This window comes from Palaemon carinicauda, chromosome 31, assembly GCF_036898095.1.
Source record: "Palaemon carinicauda isolate YSFRI2023 chromosome 31, ASM3689809v2, whole genome shotgun sequence".
Classification (NCBI taxonomy): domain Eukaryota; kingdom Metazoa; phylum Arthropoda; class Malacostraca; order Decapoda; family Palaemonidae; genus Palaemon; species Palaemon carinicauda.
The window spans coordinates 25,269,770-25,290,124 of record NC_090755.1 but is presented as its reverse complement, the minus strand read 5'-3'; the positions used below and the strand labels follow the sequence as shown (position 1 = coordinate 25,290,124).

Below are 20,355 nucleotides of genomic sequence, written 5' to 3'. Positions count from 1 at the left end.
ATCGTCACAATCATAAACTAACTGCCTAAGTCATTTTCTCCACTTGTTGGGAAATCAAAAAGAAACCTTCTTATTTCCTAATTCTTTATATCACTGTCTTGAGTTTCAATTCACAAATTCTTAATAGAAGAATTTGTGAATAAGAATTTGTCAATTGACGCTCACCACAATGATATTTTCCAACAAGTGGAGAAAATGACTTAGTCAGTTAGTTTATGAGGGTGACGATATATTGATTATGTGGGAAAATAACCACTAAATAATGTTGTAAAGTACTATAAAAAAAGTAAAAATACTAAAAGAAGTAAACAATCAAAAGTTAAATGCCGTCATCAATGGAATACATCGAAAGAATGGAATATCTTCCTTAGAATGCAATGTTAGCTGCTTTCTCGTATTCAGTGAACCCAAGTCTCCCTCGCTCATAGTAAGGAATTGGATTGCATTGGAGAGCTGTCACTTTCCCTTACATAACCCAGATTAACTTAATACTGTATTTAAGTCTATTCAAAGACTGCGAGCCACCATGAATGAAACTCGAGAGACCTTTTGTATGTACTGTATTTCGTGTCGCGTCTGCTTCTTGGCTTCATTCACACCAACTACGAGGAATTAGTCATCTTTATTTTCCAGATGTACCTATATGGATACATAGATAGATAGATAATGACGTCATACATGTAGACACAAGCTTTAACACTGTTCAAAATACTTTTGCATATACGAAATGTATAGGTATGTTTATAGAGTAGTGTTTATGCAATTTACTTATATATACATACATATATATATATATATATATATATATATATATATATATATATATATATATATATATATATATACATATATATATATATATATATATATATATATATATATATATATATATATATATATGATATTCGAAATCTGGAATGATGAACATTCTTATTCTATTCCCTAAGGCCTCAAAAGAATAATCATTATTATCTTAAATTACTAATTAAGTATATATATAAATATATAAATATATAAATATTTAAATATATATATGTATATATATATATATATATATATATATATATATATATATATATATATATATATATGCATATATATATATATATATATATATATATATTTATATATATATATATATATATATACAGTATATATATATTATATATATACAAATATACATATATATATATATATATATATATATATATATATATATATATATATATAGAGAGAGAGAGAGAGAGAGAGAGAGAGAGAGAGAGAGAGAGAGAGAGAGATGTAGGACAAGATAGAACCGTATATATATATATATATATATATATATATATATATATATATATATATATATATATATATATATATATATATATATATATATATATATATATATATATATATATACATAATGTGTGTGCGTGTAAATAACCTTCATACTATATATAAAATTTCAGTTATATCATTATTGCAACATGTAGTATACTTTGCTTGTTCTTGCATTTGGATGAAAAGTTCTTAGTTCTAAAAAAACTTTTGATGGAAGAAAAGTGTTTTGCATTAGCAACTAACCACCTCAATGAAGGCCTTTGATGTTGGAACGCCATCTGTCATGGTTGGTGTCAGCTGACCACCCAACTCCTACTGGTAGCCATTCTGCAGGGGGTCCAACTGAGGGTCCTGCAGAACAATGCTGGCCTGTCCTCACACTCTAGCTGAGATACGGACTCTCAGGACATACTGTCGCAATGCTTTCTGCCACATGCTTAAAGAAGAAATGTCATTGTAATTTAATGTCGATGCCTTGGGGAAGTAGGCTGTTCAAACAAACATAGCCAGGGTGGCCGACGTAGTTTAGTTACTTCTGCCCTTGTTAAAAACATTTGCAGAGAATTACATCTCTATCTGGCTTCATGTAGACTTGCAGTCAGGTTGCTTTGCTTATGCAAGAGAATAGTCCATTATTGTCTGAGCCAGTGACCACATGAAAGGCCGGCAAAGCCTTTGCTCATTCTTCCTCTATGTATCTCCATATTGGCTCTATCCCCATAACTCAGGAGGCAATAGAAATAGACGTGTTCTTCAGCATGAGGTCATAGTTTGCTATGACTAACACAAGGACATCTGTGTCCAGAAAGAAGAAATACATCTATGCCTGATGGGTTTCACTGTTTTGCCAGGACAGCCTGGTAGATCAACAGTGTAGCTGCTTCTCCATGATTGTTGTCCTGGAATAGCAAGTCTTCATTGCTCCTGGTATGCCCTGAAGAAGAGGTGATGACCAGTAATATAATGTACTGTTGTACTCCATAGTCGTTGCAGCAAGATAATTAATTATGATAGCCTTTGTCGTATTTTGCAAAAAGAACCTGCTCATTAGAAAGTGTTTTATGTTTGTGTCCCAGCTAACCTGATGCTGGCAAGGTGCTCTTCCTTGCTCTATTATATCCCTGGTAGCACTCTTCAGAGAATCATCTTTGTATGTGTCAAACACAAGTATGATTTCATCATAAACTCAAATGAGGGACATCAGCCTGTCACTATCATTATGGTTGCTGGTTTCTTGGTCGTCATCTACAGAAAAACCATTCCATCTACCATAGCTATCTTATGACTTGGAGTGTTTGGTGTGATGTCCATCACACCTTCTAACTGGTCATTTTTCTGTGGAATTTCAACTATTGTTAACTAGTCGAGGAGGTTTATCAATTTAGATTTGTCCCGGCATGACATGATTGTGTATGTGTATATGAATATATAAAGATATAAATATGTATTTGGCAATGGTTATATAAGCGGACGAGCAACCTGGAGGAGTAACGAGAACTTTGGGTGTGGAGGAAATGCCCCTAAATCTTGATAAAGTTACTGGCAGCAGGATGACAGATGAGGTTTAAGGCATGAGAAAAGCTGTCTTTTCGGGCTGTACTCCAGATACCTGGAGGATGATCCTACTAGAATCGGTATGGACCGACAGGAGTCAATTGCCTTGGATAGATAAGCACTGCGCATCACAAGGAACTGGCTATCCTTTGATGAATTTACCCAATGAATCCTCTATGGATTTAGTCAGTGCATGGAAAGCAAACATGACAGAATGGCCCCCAGTCCCAGGTGTAGATGGGTGCTAAGAGTCTCCCGGTTTATAAATTCTGAAGAAAAATTGAAAATTGGTAATTGGAATGTTAGAACCATGAATCAGATTGGGAAGATAACACAAGTGGAGAATAAATTTATGAAATATAGTTTGGATATCTTGGCCATAAGTGAAACACAATGTAAGGGGATTGGTAAGAAAACCTTAGACCAAGGCAATATACAGTAAACCTATTCAGGAAGAACAGATGGAGTTGGAAGAGAAATGGTAGGAATGATGATGACCCCAAGAGCAGAAAATGTTTGAACTGAGTGGAGAGCAATGTATTGCTACTTGCAAAGTTTGAATCAAGTCAGTGTAATATGATTCCCCTGAAGAAAGGAAAGATGAATACTATAAAGAACTGCAGAGTGTAATAGATGAGATCCCAGAGAGAGTTATGAAAATTGTGATTTGTTAACTTCAATGCTAAAGTTGGAAGGAATAATCAAGATAGAAAGAATGTGATGGGTGTTGAGGGTCTTGGCGAAGTTGCAATTACAAATGGAGCACATTTTATATGTTTATGTTCAACAAGCAATCTTGTCATTGAAGGTACTCTTTTCCAGCACAGGGACATCCCCAAATATACATGGTCATGTGGCAAATAAAAAAAATCAAATAGATCACATAACTGCTAATAAAAAAGAAAGAAAGAGGACTCTGAGAAATATAAGAAGCTATAGAGGTGCAGATATTGGAAGTGATCACCAGGTCCTTATTGCCTCACTGAAATTAAAACTGAAAGCACCCAATAGAAAGGTAGATAGAAGGCCTAGGTTAGATACAACGATGATTCTAGAAGGTGATTACAAAAAAACATTTGCAATTGAATGTAGAAATCTATTTGCAGCCTTAGATACTTTGAGAGATGAAGAACAGACAATTGATGAAGAATGGTGTGATATTCAGAACATATATTAGGCAGTTGGTCGTGAAGTTTTGGGACATGCAATTACATGGAGAAAGCCATGGATATCAAATGATACGCGGGATACTATGTAAAGAAGTCAAAGTGAGAAATTAAATGTTGAAAGTTTTCGTGTTAATAATGAAAATTACCAGGTAAGCATGCTAAGTATTCCAGTATTGAGAGTGAAGTCAAAAGAAAAGCCAAAAATGACCAGAGAGATAATTTAGATAGAAAAGCAGATGAGGCCAACAAAGCTATGAATTCAGGGAGAGGCTATGGTGTAAAAATTACTCATATAATTATTAATGAAATCTTTATGGGGGAGAAGAAGAAGCATATATCCACCAAAAGAGATGGATCTGTTATAGCAACAGAAGATGAGGAAAGGCAGTGTTGGATGGAACACTTTAGTGAAGTCATGAATAGTAGATATAGAGAGAATAATTTGATTGATATACCTGAAGCTGAGGAAAATCTTGATGTGTCCATGAATGAATTCAGTGTGTTTGAAGTAGAAGATATCATTAAAATACTTTGGAGATGGAAAGCCCCTGGTTACAATGGAATAACTACTGAGATGATATTAGCCGAAAATTAAGTAACTCCCCCAAAAACTTACAGGATTATTTTGTCGAATGTGGCACAAAGAAGCAAAACCTTATGGATGGGAACTACGAGTGTTGGTGAAAAATGGCTGAAAAGGGAGACCTGAGAGATCGTAATAATTACAGAAGAATCACACTTCCATCAGGTGTCATGAAAATATATACAGTAGTATGCTCATTCAAAAGAGAAGAGAGAGAAAGATTGATGAAGAACTGAGAGATGAACAAGCTGGGTATAGAACAAGTAAAAGTTGTACTGACCAAGTCTTCCTTTTGAGACATGTTGTACAACAATGCGTAGAATATAGAAATCCACTTTTGATGACATTTTTGGACTATGAAAAAACCTTTGATAGTGTACATCGGCTAATTTTGTAGAGAATCCTACATTATTATGGAATTCCTCTTAAATATGTGAATTTGGTTAATTTTTTCATGAGCATAGCAAGTGCAAAGTTAAGATTAACGGAGTCCTATCAAAAGAATTTCCAGTAAGCAGTGGAATGTTACAAGGGAATATGTTATCACCGATGTTGTTTATCTTCCTCATGGATTTTGTAATGCATAGAATAGTTGGAGATGTTGGAGAGAGATTGGACTGGATTGGTTATGGGAAATTAGCTGACCTATAATTTGCTGATGACACTGTCCTTATTAGCAGAATACCACAGGATTTGCAATGCTTGCTTACCAGAATACATGAAATATCACAAGAGGTTGGCCTCAAGATAAATAGAAGGAAGACCGAGATGATGAGAGCGGAATATGCAATGGAAGATGAAATATCACTGAAAGGAGAAAGGATTCAATAATATATGGAGGAGATTTCATAGCAGTAAAACTCGCTGAACTCTACACCAAATGTCTGCAAGAATGCTCTATTCCTACTGATTGGAAAAACTTTGTCATTATATCAATTCACGAAAAGGGATACACAAAAGACCTGAAAAATTACTGCCCGATAAGTTTACTTTCCGTAATATGAATATATTTACAAAGATCATACTAGGCCGAATAGAAAGACAGCTGGACTTTAATCAACCAAGAGAGCAGTCGGGCTTTAGAAGTGGGTATCCAACAACTGACCCTACCCATGTAATTAACCAGCTGATGGAAAGATCAACAGAGTATGGCAAGCCACTACATATAGTATTTATAGACTATAAGAAAGCTTTTGATTCTGTCAAAACTTCAGCAATAATGAAAACCCTTCAAAGACAAGGAGTCGATGAATCTTATGTTAGAACACCTGAAGATTATCTATACCGGAAGTACAGCAGTTCTAAAACTACATAAAGATAGAGAGAAAAATCCAATTGAGAAAGGAGTTAGTCGGGGAGATCCCATCTCTCCTAAAGTAATCACAGCATGCCCGGAAGAAGTTTTTAAGAATTAGATTGGGATATTGTAGGAATTAATATCAATGACGAATACCTTAACAACTTAAGATTTGCAGATAACATAGTTGTGTTTGGTGAATCATGGGAGGAATTACAAAAGATGATAGAAGATTTGAATAGAGAAAGAAGAAGCATAGTATTGAAAATGAATATGAGCAAAATGAAGATAATGTTCAATGAAAATGCAGAGACAAGTAAAAGTTATGAACGAACCCCAGGACAGACAGACACTAGACCGAAATTAAAAGAAGGATAATCTCTTTTAGAAAGCTTTTGGTAAACAAAGTGATTATGAAAAGAAAATGCCACTTTATCTAAAAAGAAAAGTATTTAATCAGATGGTCCTAACAGTTTTAGCTTGAGCACCAGAAACTTGGAGCCTTGCTAAAGCCTTAGAACATAAGCTAGTTACAACTCGGAGAACTGTGGACAGAATTATGATGGCATTAACACTAAGAGGCAGAAAAAAAGAGCAACATGGATGCGCGAGCAAACTAAAGTAGAGGATATTCTAACAACATTCAGAAAAATAAATGGACATGGGTAGGGCATATAATTAGAATGACAGACAATAGATGAACATTAAGAATAACAGAATGGTCCCTAGAGATATCAAAAGAAGCAGGAGAAGGAAGAGAAGACCATGGATTAACGAACTGAGAAAGTTTGCAGGTATGGACTGACATAAAAGGACCATAAACAAACGGGAGTGGAAGGACATGTCTGAGGCTATTAACTGATGATGATGATGATGATGATGATAAACATAAGTGCATATATACATATATAGTCTACAGTATAAAACCTATGTACATTATAAAATATCTACACACAAAGACAGACACACATAAATAATAATGTATTTCTTTTATAAAGATAAACATTTCGTTTGGGGAGTGAGGTACTGCACCTGACATGTACTGATTGAATAACACCACTTGTTGCCAAGCGCACTCAAAATATTGCACTCTCATCAGACTGTCATCAAGGGAGTAAAACCAATATTTGATGAGATGTGCTTTGCCTTCCGCCATACTCGCAAACTGCATTTCAGAATTTGTGCTGTTATAAAAGATAAGGTGTCTTGGAGACCGCTGCCAAACTGATGAATTACTCTAGCCTATCGTTAAGCCACTTGTAGAGCTCTAAATTTTGCTTGTTGTATGAATGGTAAAAAAGTCAATTGTGCAGCTAATTAGGTAATAGGTAGTTTTGATCGAACCCTGTTCGCTAGAAAGTAGCCAGTCTGTAGAGAGTAGGTAATGTTACTTCCCAAGTCTTCGTATTCCTTTTCTTTCCCAAACATTGTTGTGGAATTTATAGTAAAAGCTTGAGTATATGTATTATATATATATATATATATATATATATATATATATATATATATATATATATATATATATATATATATATATATATATATATATATACATTATACTTTATATATATATATATATATATATATATATATATATATATATATATATATATATACATAAAGTATAATGTAAGTATTTATATATATATATATATATATATATATATATATATATATAGAGTACATATACAGTATATACATATATGTATATATATATATATATATATATATATATATATATATATATATGTATGTATATATATATATATATATATATATATATATACATATATATATATATATGTATATATATATGTATATATATATACATATATATATATATATATATATATATATATATATGTATATATATGTATATATATATATATATATATATATATATATATATATATATATATATATATATGTGTGTGTGTGTGTGTGTGTGTGTATATATATATATATATATATATATATATATATATATATATATATATATATATATATATATATATATAGTACATATATATATACATACATATATATATGTATGTATATATATGTATATATACTGTATATGTATATATATGTATATATAAATATATATATATGTATGTAAGTCCAGAATGACTGAGTTTTCTTGAGTCCTTCTCATGAGCACCAAACAGCCTTCCCTGGAATTCGATGGACTCTACTTTCCTTACCGCCTGTATGCTCTAGAGCTCTAAGTATACTCTTCCAGGAGGGTTTTGGAGTGTAGGAAGATTTGAGGAAATGATGGTGGAGGCATGTCTACTTCCCATCCTAGTCCCATCTTGATTAGGCCTTGGCCCCAAGGATCGAAGGTCCAGCGATCCTGAAGGAACCTCCCTCCTACCAGAAGCGTCTCTTTGCTTCGCTTGATCAGAAGGTTCACATATTCGACGGCTTGCCTGTGGTACCATGGTCATTACGACTGTGGGATGTTGTTGAACAGCCCGAGGAAAATTCTAGACTTTTCTGTCTTCCTTTTAAGTAGGGGACCCACAACTGGGGAAGACTTTCTCTTTGAAAGGATGCCCCACTTTTGGAGAAACCCTATGTTATCCGTGGTGGCCTCCTTAATCACCTTTCTAACTACCTTATTTGGAAAGAGGTCTCTACCCCAGATGTTGGAAGATATCAACTTCCTGGTTTCATGTTTCACTGTCGCGGCAGCGAACACAAGCTCTCTACAGGCTCTCCTAGCCTTCAAAAAGGCACAAAGGTCTTTTACTAAGGTGGCCATATGCATTTTGGCCAAGACCATGAGCGTGTCTGGAGTAGTTTGGTGGGTTGAACACAACTCTATGCAGTTCTGTAGGGATAGGGAGGCTGCAAGTCTCTCCTTTGTCTCTTGTTCGTTATACAAAAGAAACTCGGTTAGTTTAGGGAGATTCTCGCTAAACTGTCGACTGGCGACATCCGCCTCTAGTCTTCCTACTGAAAAGGTTAAGTGGACTTCCTTCCAGCCCTTCTCCTGCATGGGAAAGGCTAGTGACAGAGGCTTGCACTCCTCGAGTGCAAGACAAGGTCTACCTGCCTCCACTGCCTTGGCAATAGATTTAAATGCCTTCCACGTAAAGGGGAATGATATTGAAGCAGGAGCAAGAAAGGAGGGGTGTCTGTTACCTAGTGCAAATACTTTCTCAGGCTACTTGACAAGATAGCCTGTGCCTTATCATGGTCGAGAACCATGACATCCTTCAGTTCCGTATCTTTTCTTGATGTTGGTTCATGTCTCAGTCGAATGAAGCAATTAGGGAAAGCGTCAAAGCTTGGCCAAAATTGGATTTTGTCCAATAGAACAGCACCCATCTTCTCCGAGATGTAGTTTGCTGTTTAAAATTGGCATAAGCTCCACAAACCTCCAGGGATTGGTTTTGGAGCATGTCGGAAGGTCTTGGTCTCTGGGTCATTTGTAAAACCCTTGGGGAGCGACAATTGGAGCTTCACAGAGCTCTATCTTGCATTTCGCTTCCTCCTTTTCGTCTTGTTTGCGAAAGTTTTCTACTAGACCTTTCATTTGGGCCCATAATTGGTCCATACCATCTAATAGAGGGGTAGGGGGTGAAGATGTCGATGTTAATGGCTCTAGAGCCGGCACAGACGGAAACAATTCCGACACGACATTATCCCCCTCTTCCCGAGGGGTTTCCTGCCCTCCATCCCAAAGGCTATCTGGCTGCAGGGAGGTGTGAATCGTGCCTGGGGCACCACTATTTCCTTACGTGCTTTCGGGAATAGTAGGTTACGCATCCTATCATTAGGTAGGTATGGTCCCGGAGAGATTTTCTGGAAGCCTCTCACTCAGTTGCGTAGTTTGTTACGAGCTGCGTCCCTAGACTCTATCGACTTAGGATTCTCGAAACCCTCGGACATTAAGGTCCGACGTACATTGCAAACTTGCGGGTTCCAATAATGCAGGGATTCAGAAATGATATTGCAGGGGGAATTAAACCTGCATGGATTATGACCATAAAAACACTTATTCTTGATATTGCAGAAGACTGCAATACATGTCATCTGGAGTTCCTCCTGTAAAGAAAGGAAAGCAGAATGAGTAGACAATTGATTATCTCACTGATAAGCAATATGTAAAAGTCATCATTCAACAAAAATAGCTTAGGATAGTAAGCTAGAAAGGGATAGTGGGAGACACATACTTGTGTATCCCCTGCAAGCAAATGCTGTTACCTCCTCTCAGTAATAACTATAAGGAGATTCCTCTATCAAGAGAACTCCAACAAAAGGGTTCTAACCCCTAGGGGTAGAGAAGTGTACAAGTCACTGATCCTTTTTATTCTTAACACTGTGGGGTAAGGATGACTGATTTTTAATCAGAGCATTGAAGGAATTCTATTCTTTCAATATAGGAACAGTCCCAGCAGAAACCTGCACAGGGTACCCAAGATATGATAGAAACTAACTACTGTATAAGCATACTATAGTTTTCTGTTTGCAGTATATACTATATTGCAAATTACTGGCTACTGTATAATAATATATAATGTAGTTCAGCCAGTATGCTGCCGTTGTGGCAAGCATCTGACGGCACGGTCTAGCCGGCATGACGCCGACTGGACTAGGAAATATAAAAGACGTATATTTGTGTATCTTACACAGCCCATTTGCTGTGACCTCCCTTACAATATTAAATCATAGAGTTTCCTGATCAGGGAGGCTTAAGGATAAGGGTTCTACCCTTTTAGGGTTAGAAGTGTAATACCACCAGCCCTTTAAAATATTTAATATTATAGGGTAAAATGAAAACTGATTTCTAATCAGAATATTGAAGAAATTCTATTCTTTCAATATAGGATTGGTCTCAGCAAATATCCGGGCAAGCATACCCAAGATATATTGGAAAATAACTACTAGTATAATATATACAATAGTTTTTCTATCTGCAGTATATCCTATACTGCAAATATACTGACTACCTATATAAACATATAGTGTAATTCAGCCGACATATAGCCGGCATAGCTAGTCCCTGCCAGTACAGCCAGCATGCTAGCTAAAAGAGAGAGAGACAGCATGGAGTGAAGGCTGCCTTATTACTGTGTATGTGTATACTAATTAAGGATGTAAAAGTCTAATTTACTGCCTTTTTCCAGAAAGAAGGTTCAAATGGAAAGGGAGATTGTAACATTCAGGGTTCCATCCAGCCACAAGTACCAACGCCGGCAAGGTCCAGCTGGCACATAGCCGGCAGGCTAGCCTCCGGCGGCTCTAGTACAATCGGCGTACTGCTGGCTGAATCAGCACTTATCTGTGCCGGTCTGGTCGGCACAGGCTAATACCCCGGCAACAGAACTTGTGGCCAGCAGTCCAAGGGAGGACTGGAGAACCTTTGTGACAGTAGGGATTTCCCACCCACAGCCATCATGGCTGCCGACAGATGACATTGCTACCAGAAGCTTGCATAGCTGCCAGCAGCCGTCATAGTCTCTGACAGTTTGTATAACACATGGTCGCCTGCAGCAAACATGGCTGCCAGCAGTTGTCATGGCTGCTGGCAGCTGGCATAGCCGCAGGCAGCCGGACAACAGCTGCAGAGAAGGAGTCTGGCTGGCCCCTGCAACCCACTGGCAACGGTGAGGTTGCAGGACGATGGCTCAAAGAAAGACAATGGCTCGGCCATCATAAAAGAACAGAGGGGGAGGGAAAAGGGTCCTGTATGAGGTGTGGAAGGAGCCGGCAAGGTTGCCGGTCCTACACACCCTTAAAAATCTCTGTTTCAGTATCGGCTCCATCCTAGGCAGCAGGAGAATCTTCTATTCTCCTTTCAACAAGGGAGAAACAGAGTTCCATTGCTGGCGCCATCCTAGGCCTCAGAAGAATAACTACTCTTCAGCCTAGGGTCTGCGAGCACAGGACTAGTCTACTAGGCCACAGGGAGAAGGTGGTGGCATCATACAACCACTTCAGGTGCGGCCTAGGGAGGGCTAGCCTCCTATGTCGGCAGCCTAGCTGGCAGGGGAATGATTATTCGCCCTGCCGGCCGACTGTCGGCACAAGACTAAAAACTAAGGCTATACTCAGAGGGAAGAGAGATTACCCTTAAATCTCTATTACAGACGAGCATCGGTTATATGAAAATTTTAGGAGATATCAATCTCCGATGAATTGATAACCAATACACGTGGGTAACCGGGGAATGTCGAAAGTATATGTGTCCTAGGTTAAGTTACCTAGGCAAGACGAGATCTTGGTTACCTGTATCACCGAAACTCTGACATATACGATCGACACAGAAAAGGAAAATTATACATATAAATATCTTTACAAGTATAAAATGCCTAAATAGCTTCCATAATTAAATTATTAATTCTATTTAAACCGGGAATGTCGTTCTACTAACTAAATAACACATGCCTAACGAACAACAGCGCTCATGGCGCCTCCGGTAACAGGCCTAGCTCCTAAACACAATAAATTACTTTAATTCCACTGTGAGACAGGAGCTGAAATACACATATTGTAAAGACTCAATACTCGACTTGGAAGAGTACGTCTGCTCTCAGGAACCAAGAAGCGGTGTTGTGTTGAGAAAAGGGCGGCAGTTTGACTTTGGGCGTGGAGGCGAGGCCTCTGGGCGCGATGGGTGTGTTGCTTCCGGCATTGTGGTCAGACGACGAGTCGGCAAAGAGGTGGGAAGTTGATATGTCGGTTAAGCTCATCCTACTGCCTTACATGCACCGAGGTGTGGGAGAACCAAAGGCTGAAGCTCACGCCTAAGGTAACGGAGTAAAGAGAAGGTAGTACGGCCGTAATAAGTCCGTTAATGGCAAAGCCAAAACCGCTGATACTACTTCAACTCCGGGGTCACCAGTTATAAGGACAGTGAGACAAGCGTCACCAACATCAACTGATGATTATTCAAACATGCGTGGGAATATAATACAGGGTGCGGACGGAAAGGTAGTATGGCGTAGGTGCCAATTCAGCTTGAACTTCCCACCAAAATATATGTGTTTTCTCACATGAACAAATACACGAATTGCAAGTAAACAGAAACATGTAATGAAATAATACATATGTCAAATTGTAGCTCTGAGGGAGCGGAATACATATATATAGGAAGCCACGGTATGGCGAAAGGAGAATTTAAATAAATAGACAATTTGTTGAATTTCTGGACGACGGAGGGAGCATTGTCCTTACAAGATCTCTAACACAAAACAGTGGAAGACCTTGGTACAGAGGCTAAGGCACTACCCAAGACTAAAGAACAATGGTTTGATTTTGGCGAGTCCTCCTAGAAATGATGCTTACCATAACTAAAGAGTCTCTTCTACTCTTACCAAGAGGAAAGCAGCCACTGAACAATTACAGCACAGTAGTTAACCTCTTGAGAGAAGAAGAATTGTTTGGTAATTTCAGTGTTGTCAAGTGTATGAGGAAAGAGGAGAATGAGTAAAGAATATGCCAGCCAATTCTGTGTATGTATCCGCCAACATGGAAAAAGCCGTAACCAGAGAGGAATCCAATGTAGTACTGTCTGGCCAGTCGTTGGCTCTAATAACTCTCTTTACTGACTTTAAGGCTGCTTATCTGGTCCTGTATAGCAGGGGAACCCTACTCTCTACAGGACCTCCACGGCTTTTTTTTTCTTTATTCGGGAGCATTTAACATATCACAAAGCGTATTGTTCGCTTACTGTTTGATCATCACTGTCAAAACACTCGCTGAATAAGTTTCCTCTTGTAAACCTTAGTATCTTCAATTATTCGGATGTCTCGTGGGAGCTTATTGTATAGTCTCGGGATCCCATATTTAAAGGCTCTAGAGCCTACAGTAGACATGTATCTAGGTTCTGATAGTTTGAAACCATCTGTAACTATTCTCGTGTCAGGGCGATGTGATGGTTGCACAGTATGTAGCAATTTCTTTGGACGATCGGTTCTGATAACTTGGTGGGTTATTGTAGCCTACATATTTTAAATCCAATTCTCGTTTTAATCGGCAGGCAATGTAGATCAATTAGTATAGGAGTGATCCTTTCTCTAGGTGGGACACCTTTTATCAGTCTTGCTCCTCTATGTTATGTTTCGTAATTTCTTAGTTGTACTTTTGGTAGATTGTAGTAGATGGCGTTACAGTTGTTAATTCTGGCAATCACACAGTTTAACACAATTTTCTTTACGGAATATTCATCCAGTTACCTTTTTATATAAGCAATATTTCTTGGATGATAACCAGCAGTTTTTACTACATAATTTATTTGGGCATTGAGAGTTTCAGTCAAGAAATACACATAGATCACGAACACTACTAGATATTGGCACTGAGTCATTATTTATGTTTATTTGAATATCATCTAAGCTTCTCACAGTGTTTCTCTTTCCCACCACCATAAACTCAGTTTTGTTCTCATTTAATTTTAGCTCTTTAATTGTCATCCATTCTCTAACACTATCAAGAATTCGGTTTAGAGTTTCAATAGTGCTGTCTATATCGTTTATGGAGAAGTAAAATTGTGTCATCCGCAAATAGTTTGAACTTTACATTATGCCTTTGTAGTATTTTCGAGAGACTGATAGTATAGATGCAGAATAAGATTGGACCAAGTACACTCCCTCTGTGTAATTCGAAAGCTTGAGCTTCAACGCCGATGTTAGATAATTTAGTAGCAGTTCTAGCTGTATACTCTCAACGGGTGGCTGAGGAAATAGGAGAATGTGCAATGAACAAATCAGACGATGCGGTATATATGTAGGTAGAAGAAAAATGAGCCGTGACCAGAGAGGGGGACCCAATATATTATTGTCTGGCCTGGCCAGTGAAATGACCGAATAACTCTTTAGCGGTAGTATCTCAATGGGTGGCTGGTGCTATGGCCAACCTACTATAATAATAATAATAATAATAATAATAATAATAATAATAATAATAATAATAATAATAATAATAATAATAATAATAATAATGATAATAATAATAGTGCGTTATTAAGATATTATGATTTCTGTCATGTGATTCATACATAGATATTCGGACCTGTCCACACAGAACGATCCCATGTAAACAAAACTTTTATCCGGGCAATAACTTGAAAAATCCAAAAATCACAACAGAAAAAGTAAAGAATTGCCTGGGAAAATTAAAGGCAAAAAAAGCGGCAGGACCAGATGGCCTAAAACCCGAACTATATAAGGCACTAGGAAAAAGCAAAATATGTCTTGAAACCTTACAGAAATGTTATCAAAATGAGTTGGACGAAAAAGAAAAACCAAATATGTGGAAGAAGTCAAGAACAAAGATGATTGAAAAGAAAAGAAGGCCAATGGCAAAAGACTTAAGACCCATAGCTCTATTAAATATTTCTTATAAAATATTCATGATGATGGTGAAAGAGGAAATAGAAAACCACTTAAGAATGAATGAAGAAGACAACGAATGTCAAGCAGGATTTACAGGTGGAGGCAGGATAGAGGACAATATCTTTATATTACAGTATTGTGTGGAAGAGAGCTATAGTAACAAGAAACCTCTAATAGTAACTGCGATAGATTTTAGCAAAGCATTTGACTCTGTAAAAAGGGAGGTATTAATAGAAGTTTTAAAAGAATATAAAATTAACACCAAAATCATAAGTGCAATTGCAAATATTTATCAAGGAGATACTACGGGCATTGACTTAGGAGAAGGTATAGAACAAGAAATGGAAGTTACAAGTGGAATTAAACAAGGTTGCACAGGATCAACTTCACTTTTTAAACTGATTACGTATATTATCATGAAGAAAATAGAAGAGGAAGGAAACGGTTTCAGAAATCAGTTAATAAAGATAGAATCATTATTTTTTGCAGATAATGCCTTAATAATTGCACAGGATATATATAATGCTAAGCGTAACATTCAGATATTAGTAGAAACTAGTAAAAAATGTGGGTTGGAAATTAATAAAGAGAAGAGTAATATTATGATTTACAATATGAAAGAAAAGCCAGATAACATAGAGGGAATCAAAGTAGTAGAAAGTTTGACATACTTAGGAATAAAGCTAGACAATAGTAGGAATATATTTAAAACTCAGAAAAGGGTAATGATAGAAAAGGCACAACAATTAGCTAATCTAACATATTCAGTTATAGAGAAAAGTTGCAATAAAGTGATGATAGGAAAAACGTTCTGGAAAAGTATTGCTTTACCATCTATTTTGTATGGAACAAATGTTATAAATCTAACAGAAACTGAAATAGAGAAACTACAAAGAATAGAGAATGGGGTATACAGGAAGATTTTAGGTGCCACAAAAAGCACAGCTAATACTACTCTAAGAGGGGAGATAGGTGCATCTTCTATGAAAACAAGGGTGATGGATGGGAAGCTGCAGTACTTAAATCGTACCCTGAATGGAAAGAAGGACATACTGAAAATAATTATCCAGGATATTCAAGAAAAAGAAGGAAGATGGTGGAAACAACCTGCAAAGTATTTGGAAGAATTAAGTTTAGGTATAAGACAAATAAGAAGAATGAACAAGGCAGAAATAAAAACGGAAACCAGAAAGTGGGATACTGAAAAGTGGAAAGAAGAAATAGAAAGTAAAGTGAGCCTAGAAATATATAGAACGTGGAAGAAAGAAATTAAAGAAGAGTTAATTTATGACAATACATTTGCTTCAGTGATATTTTTTAGAGCAAGAACTAATACGTTAAAACTAAATATTGTAAATAGACACAATGGAGGGAATGTAAACTGTAATTTTTGTGAAAATGAGGAGGAAGATTTGATACATTTTTTGTTATTTTGCCAGGAATATAGAAAAGAAAGGAATAAAGTAATTGAGCTACAACAACCATACGAGGAAGACCCAAAGAAAATAGTAGGATTATTTTTATTTAGTGAAACAAATATAGAAAAGAAAAAAGAAGTATTAAACATAATGTGGAAGAAAAGACAAAACAGTACAAGAAGATAAGCGTTAGAGGCGCCGTTGTAAAGGCTATGCCTCGCCCCGGAACCTGAACCTGAACCTGAACCATTATACTATTATTTTTAACATTTGCGCTAAAAGATATGTCGTTGAACATCAGGGAAACAACAATATGAATTCAATTTCACGTTATTGTTTAATTTATCGTCAACAAACGCCATACCACGGAAATACATTACTTTACGTAACTTCCTAAGTTTTGACATCTACCCGGTACCTTTGAAGTTAACAAAATTTAGTTACAGGCCGTGTGTTGGAAGTATACTTTATTGTTGTTTATTTAGTGCTAAATTATAAACATTATAAAGTATTGAATTCACGCTCATTATGTTTCCGTAATACGGTGTTGATTTTGTGTGAAATTTCTGTTGATGCCGGTTGTCTAACAGAACATAGAGTTATCACAACGTGAAGTTCACAGTAACTCTCTCCAAGGTAAAAGACATTTGGTGAAAGAACCAGAGCATCAAGAATCACTATACAATGAGGATAAAAGCAGTATTACAGTTTCTACGTCTAGCTGAGCATCTACAAAGCCATGTAGGCTTAAGCCCATATTTAGGGCTACGTCCACTTGTGCATAAGCCAGTTTCCCTTTTCCAGTGTAGAAATGTTCACAGTCATAGACCCAAATGTGGTAAGTAGTGGGTAAAATTACAGATTGTAGAATATTTGGAGCCTTTGTATAACAGCGGCCAGTTCCTCTAGAGAGCATAGAATTTGGAAACCCAACTAAATTAAAGTTTCGCCCTCTAACCTAACCTCGAAGTCGCGTCTTTACCTACTTACCGAACGGGGGGGGGGGGGGGGGGTCTAACACTCCCCAGCAACCCCCCTTACACTGCCGTATTCTTAGTCATCCATTAACATACAGGTGGCCGCTATCATACATACACCCCAAATATTTGTTTATGACATTTAAGAGAAAAAAATGGGTTTATGTTCACCCATTGCACATCATAGAAATACTTGTGATACTCGACGAATAAGAACAGCGTCGTAGGCAAGTTGAATGAATGTAAGCGGTGTATGGGGTCGATCATCCATCAGTCAGTAAGGAATGTGTGCTGTTGGGTGTATTGAGGGGAGTCAGTTAACTTTCTATATTTACCAATGATAGTGCATCGGTAAATATTTCCTAAATTATTGGCTTATATCAATTGGGATATACAGTGTTATAGCCAAACTGTCACGAACTAAATCTAATTTTCAGTTGTATGCAGGTGTCAAAAGTTATCCTGGAATGGTATTTGCAAAAACAATTAAACATTTATTATGACTGGTATAGAAAAACTGATAACTCCAAATGCTACTCATTACACTTTCAAAATGTGAAGGCAAACAAGCAGTATCATCTTCAATTATATATATTATAAGATGGCATAACTAGGTGTTTTACTTTTGTATTTTTATAATTATCATCAGATGTCCGTATCATCTTGGTGTTCATATGTTAATGAAAACATACAATGCTAAAATAAATGGGAGCCTTTGTAGTTGGTTGAGACGGGCCTTGTGTAAAATTCCAAAAGTCTTGACTGAAAAACCATATTTTATAAAGGAAACAAACAGAAGAACACCACCAAGCCTAAGGTTCCCCACCTAACCTAACCTAGGATCCGTATCCTTGCTTACCAGGGGTTGCGCAGTGTGACCATCTTAAGACTGCTGTATTCTTAGCTTACCCTAAGACTAAGTCTCAACCTTGTGTTAGGTTCATTCCTGGCAATATAACGCTAAATCATGTTTCATAAATCATCAAACTAACTTCATAATATCGTATTTCAGACAAAGATAAACAGTAATTCCATAATAATAAAAATCAATTTGACAGGTATATTAATAAGAAAATTTACCCTTGTTCCAACAAACAATGTTTACCAAGTAAAACATCAACAAGTTGTGCACAGAAAATCATAATTTTCAATATTAAACTTACCCGATAATCATGTAGCTGTCAACTCCGTTGCCCGACAGAATTCTATGGAGGGATACGCCAGCTATCACAATACTAGAAGGGGGTGTATTTACCAGCGCCACCTGTGGCCAGGTACTCAAGTACTTCTTGTTGACACCTCCTCAATTATTCCTCTGTCGTGCTTCCGGCAAGACGTTCTGGGATACGCTTATGTTCTTGGAGTATTTTCACGACTTTGGTGAAGTATTTCTCTTTGATTTCGGCTGTCGCTTTACTGGAAACTTCTATATTAGCTTAGTTAGCTTTTGGAATTAATTTGATTAATTATGGTGACGAAGAGAGTATGAACTCTCGTTCACCTTTCAATGGCCGACCCTTCCCTTAGACGGAAGTGTTGGTCTCTAAGAGAGTATAGACTCTTTTTCTTAATTTTGCTTAACAAAAGTTATAGATTTATTTTATATCTCTCCGCCTCTTATAGGCCTCTTCGATTAACTTCCTTTTATTATAAACTTATTAAAATTAATTTTTATATTTGTTTATATTCGACCTTCCTAATAGTAGGCGGTCTTTTCTTGGTACCGAAGTTAATTAACATTGAGCCCGTCATTTCGGTTTTACCTGTTAACATATTATGCTATTTCCGCCACAGAGTTTGAAAGAATTTCTTTGATAGTCTCGTACTGTTTTCAAAGTTGAACTAACGTTTTGTTTTGTCTCTGCAGTTGTTGACGTTCAGAACGTTCAACTTGCACTCTATCGTTACGATAGAGAAAGAATGTTCACGGTTTCACGTTGCAGTAAGAGTAACCGTGTCTAGCGTTTTGTTCATTCTTTCTTAACTTAATGGTTTTGATCCTAATAAAGGAACTTTTCAGTTTTTTTTCCTTTAACAATAATATGTTTTAACGATATATATGATTGGGCTCTTCTCTCAGGTTCTAAGTCAAGAGAGAGAGAGAGAGAGATAGAGACGGAGGGAGAAAGAGGATAAACGTTTCTTTCAAGCCTGCCAGGCGTACGAGTAACGTCGTTATCGTTTTTGCTCTTCTCCCTAGTCTCTTTAGGGGAAGAAACTAAACGTTTCTAGAGTGATCTAGTGTTTAGTCTCTTTCCAGCCACTGATTTATCTTTCATTAGATTTTTCTGTTACATTGTAATTCTGTTTTCGCAATTACTAACTTTTGAGAAAGGATAGAATTGCGTGTTTCAGGTACAAACCACTTAAAGTTTCGAGTTCAGTGAAATAAGTGCAAACAGAAATCAAAGTGATTAGTGCAAAGTATGTCAGTGTTGTTCGTGAGGGTACTTTTGTGCGCGCCAGTCGTCCTCCCAGTCCGGGACCTCTTGCAAGCTCCCAAGCCCAGGGGAGAAGCAATGTCGAAGGGCAGAAGGGTTCAGCAGGCCTTGATCGGCGCACAGAAGTATCCTCGGTGGTTGTGGGCGTGTCTTACCGAGACCGTCACTCCCACCCGCAGACGATTGAGCCCTTATTTTGCTCGTCTGCAGAAGAAATTTAGGGGAGAAAACGCTGGTCTCAGG

At 37.0% G+C, this 20,355-nt stretch overlaps 2 protein-coding genes across 6 annotated transcripts in view; both read left to right on the top strand.

Annotated features, from left to right (window-relative positions):
* LOC137624358 (uncharacterized) overlaps window positions 1–20,355 on the top strand; it is a 336,909-nt gene that overhangs the window by 98,439 nt on the left and 218,115 nt on the right. The window lies entirely within an intron of this gene.
* The window catches only part of LOC137625058 (aspartate--tRNA ligase, mitochondrial-like), a 68,060-nt gene continuing 64,668 nt past the window's right edge, over window positions 16,964–20,355 (top strand). The window contains exon 1 of the mRNA XM_068355990.1: window positions 16,964–17,532. Coding sequence (XP_068212091.1) covers window positions 17,379–17,532 — 154 coding nt within the window. The 5' untranslated portion in view covers window positions 16,964–17,378. The remainder of the gene's footprint in view (window positions 17,533–20,355) is intronic.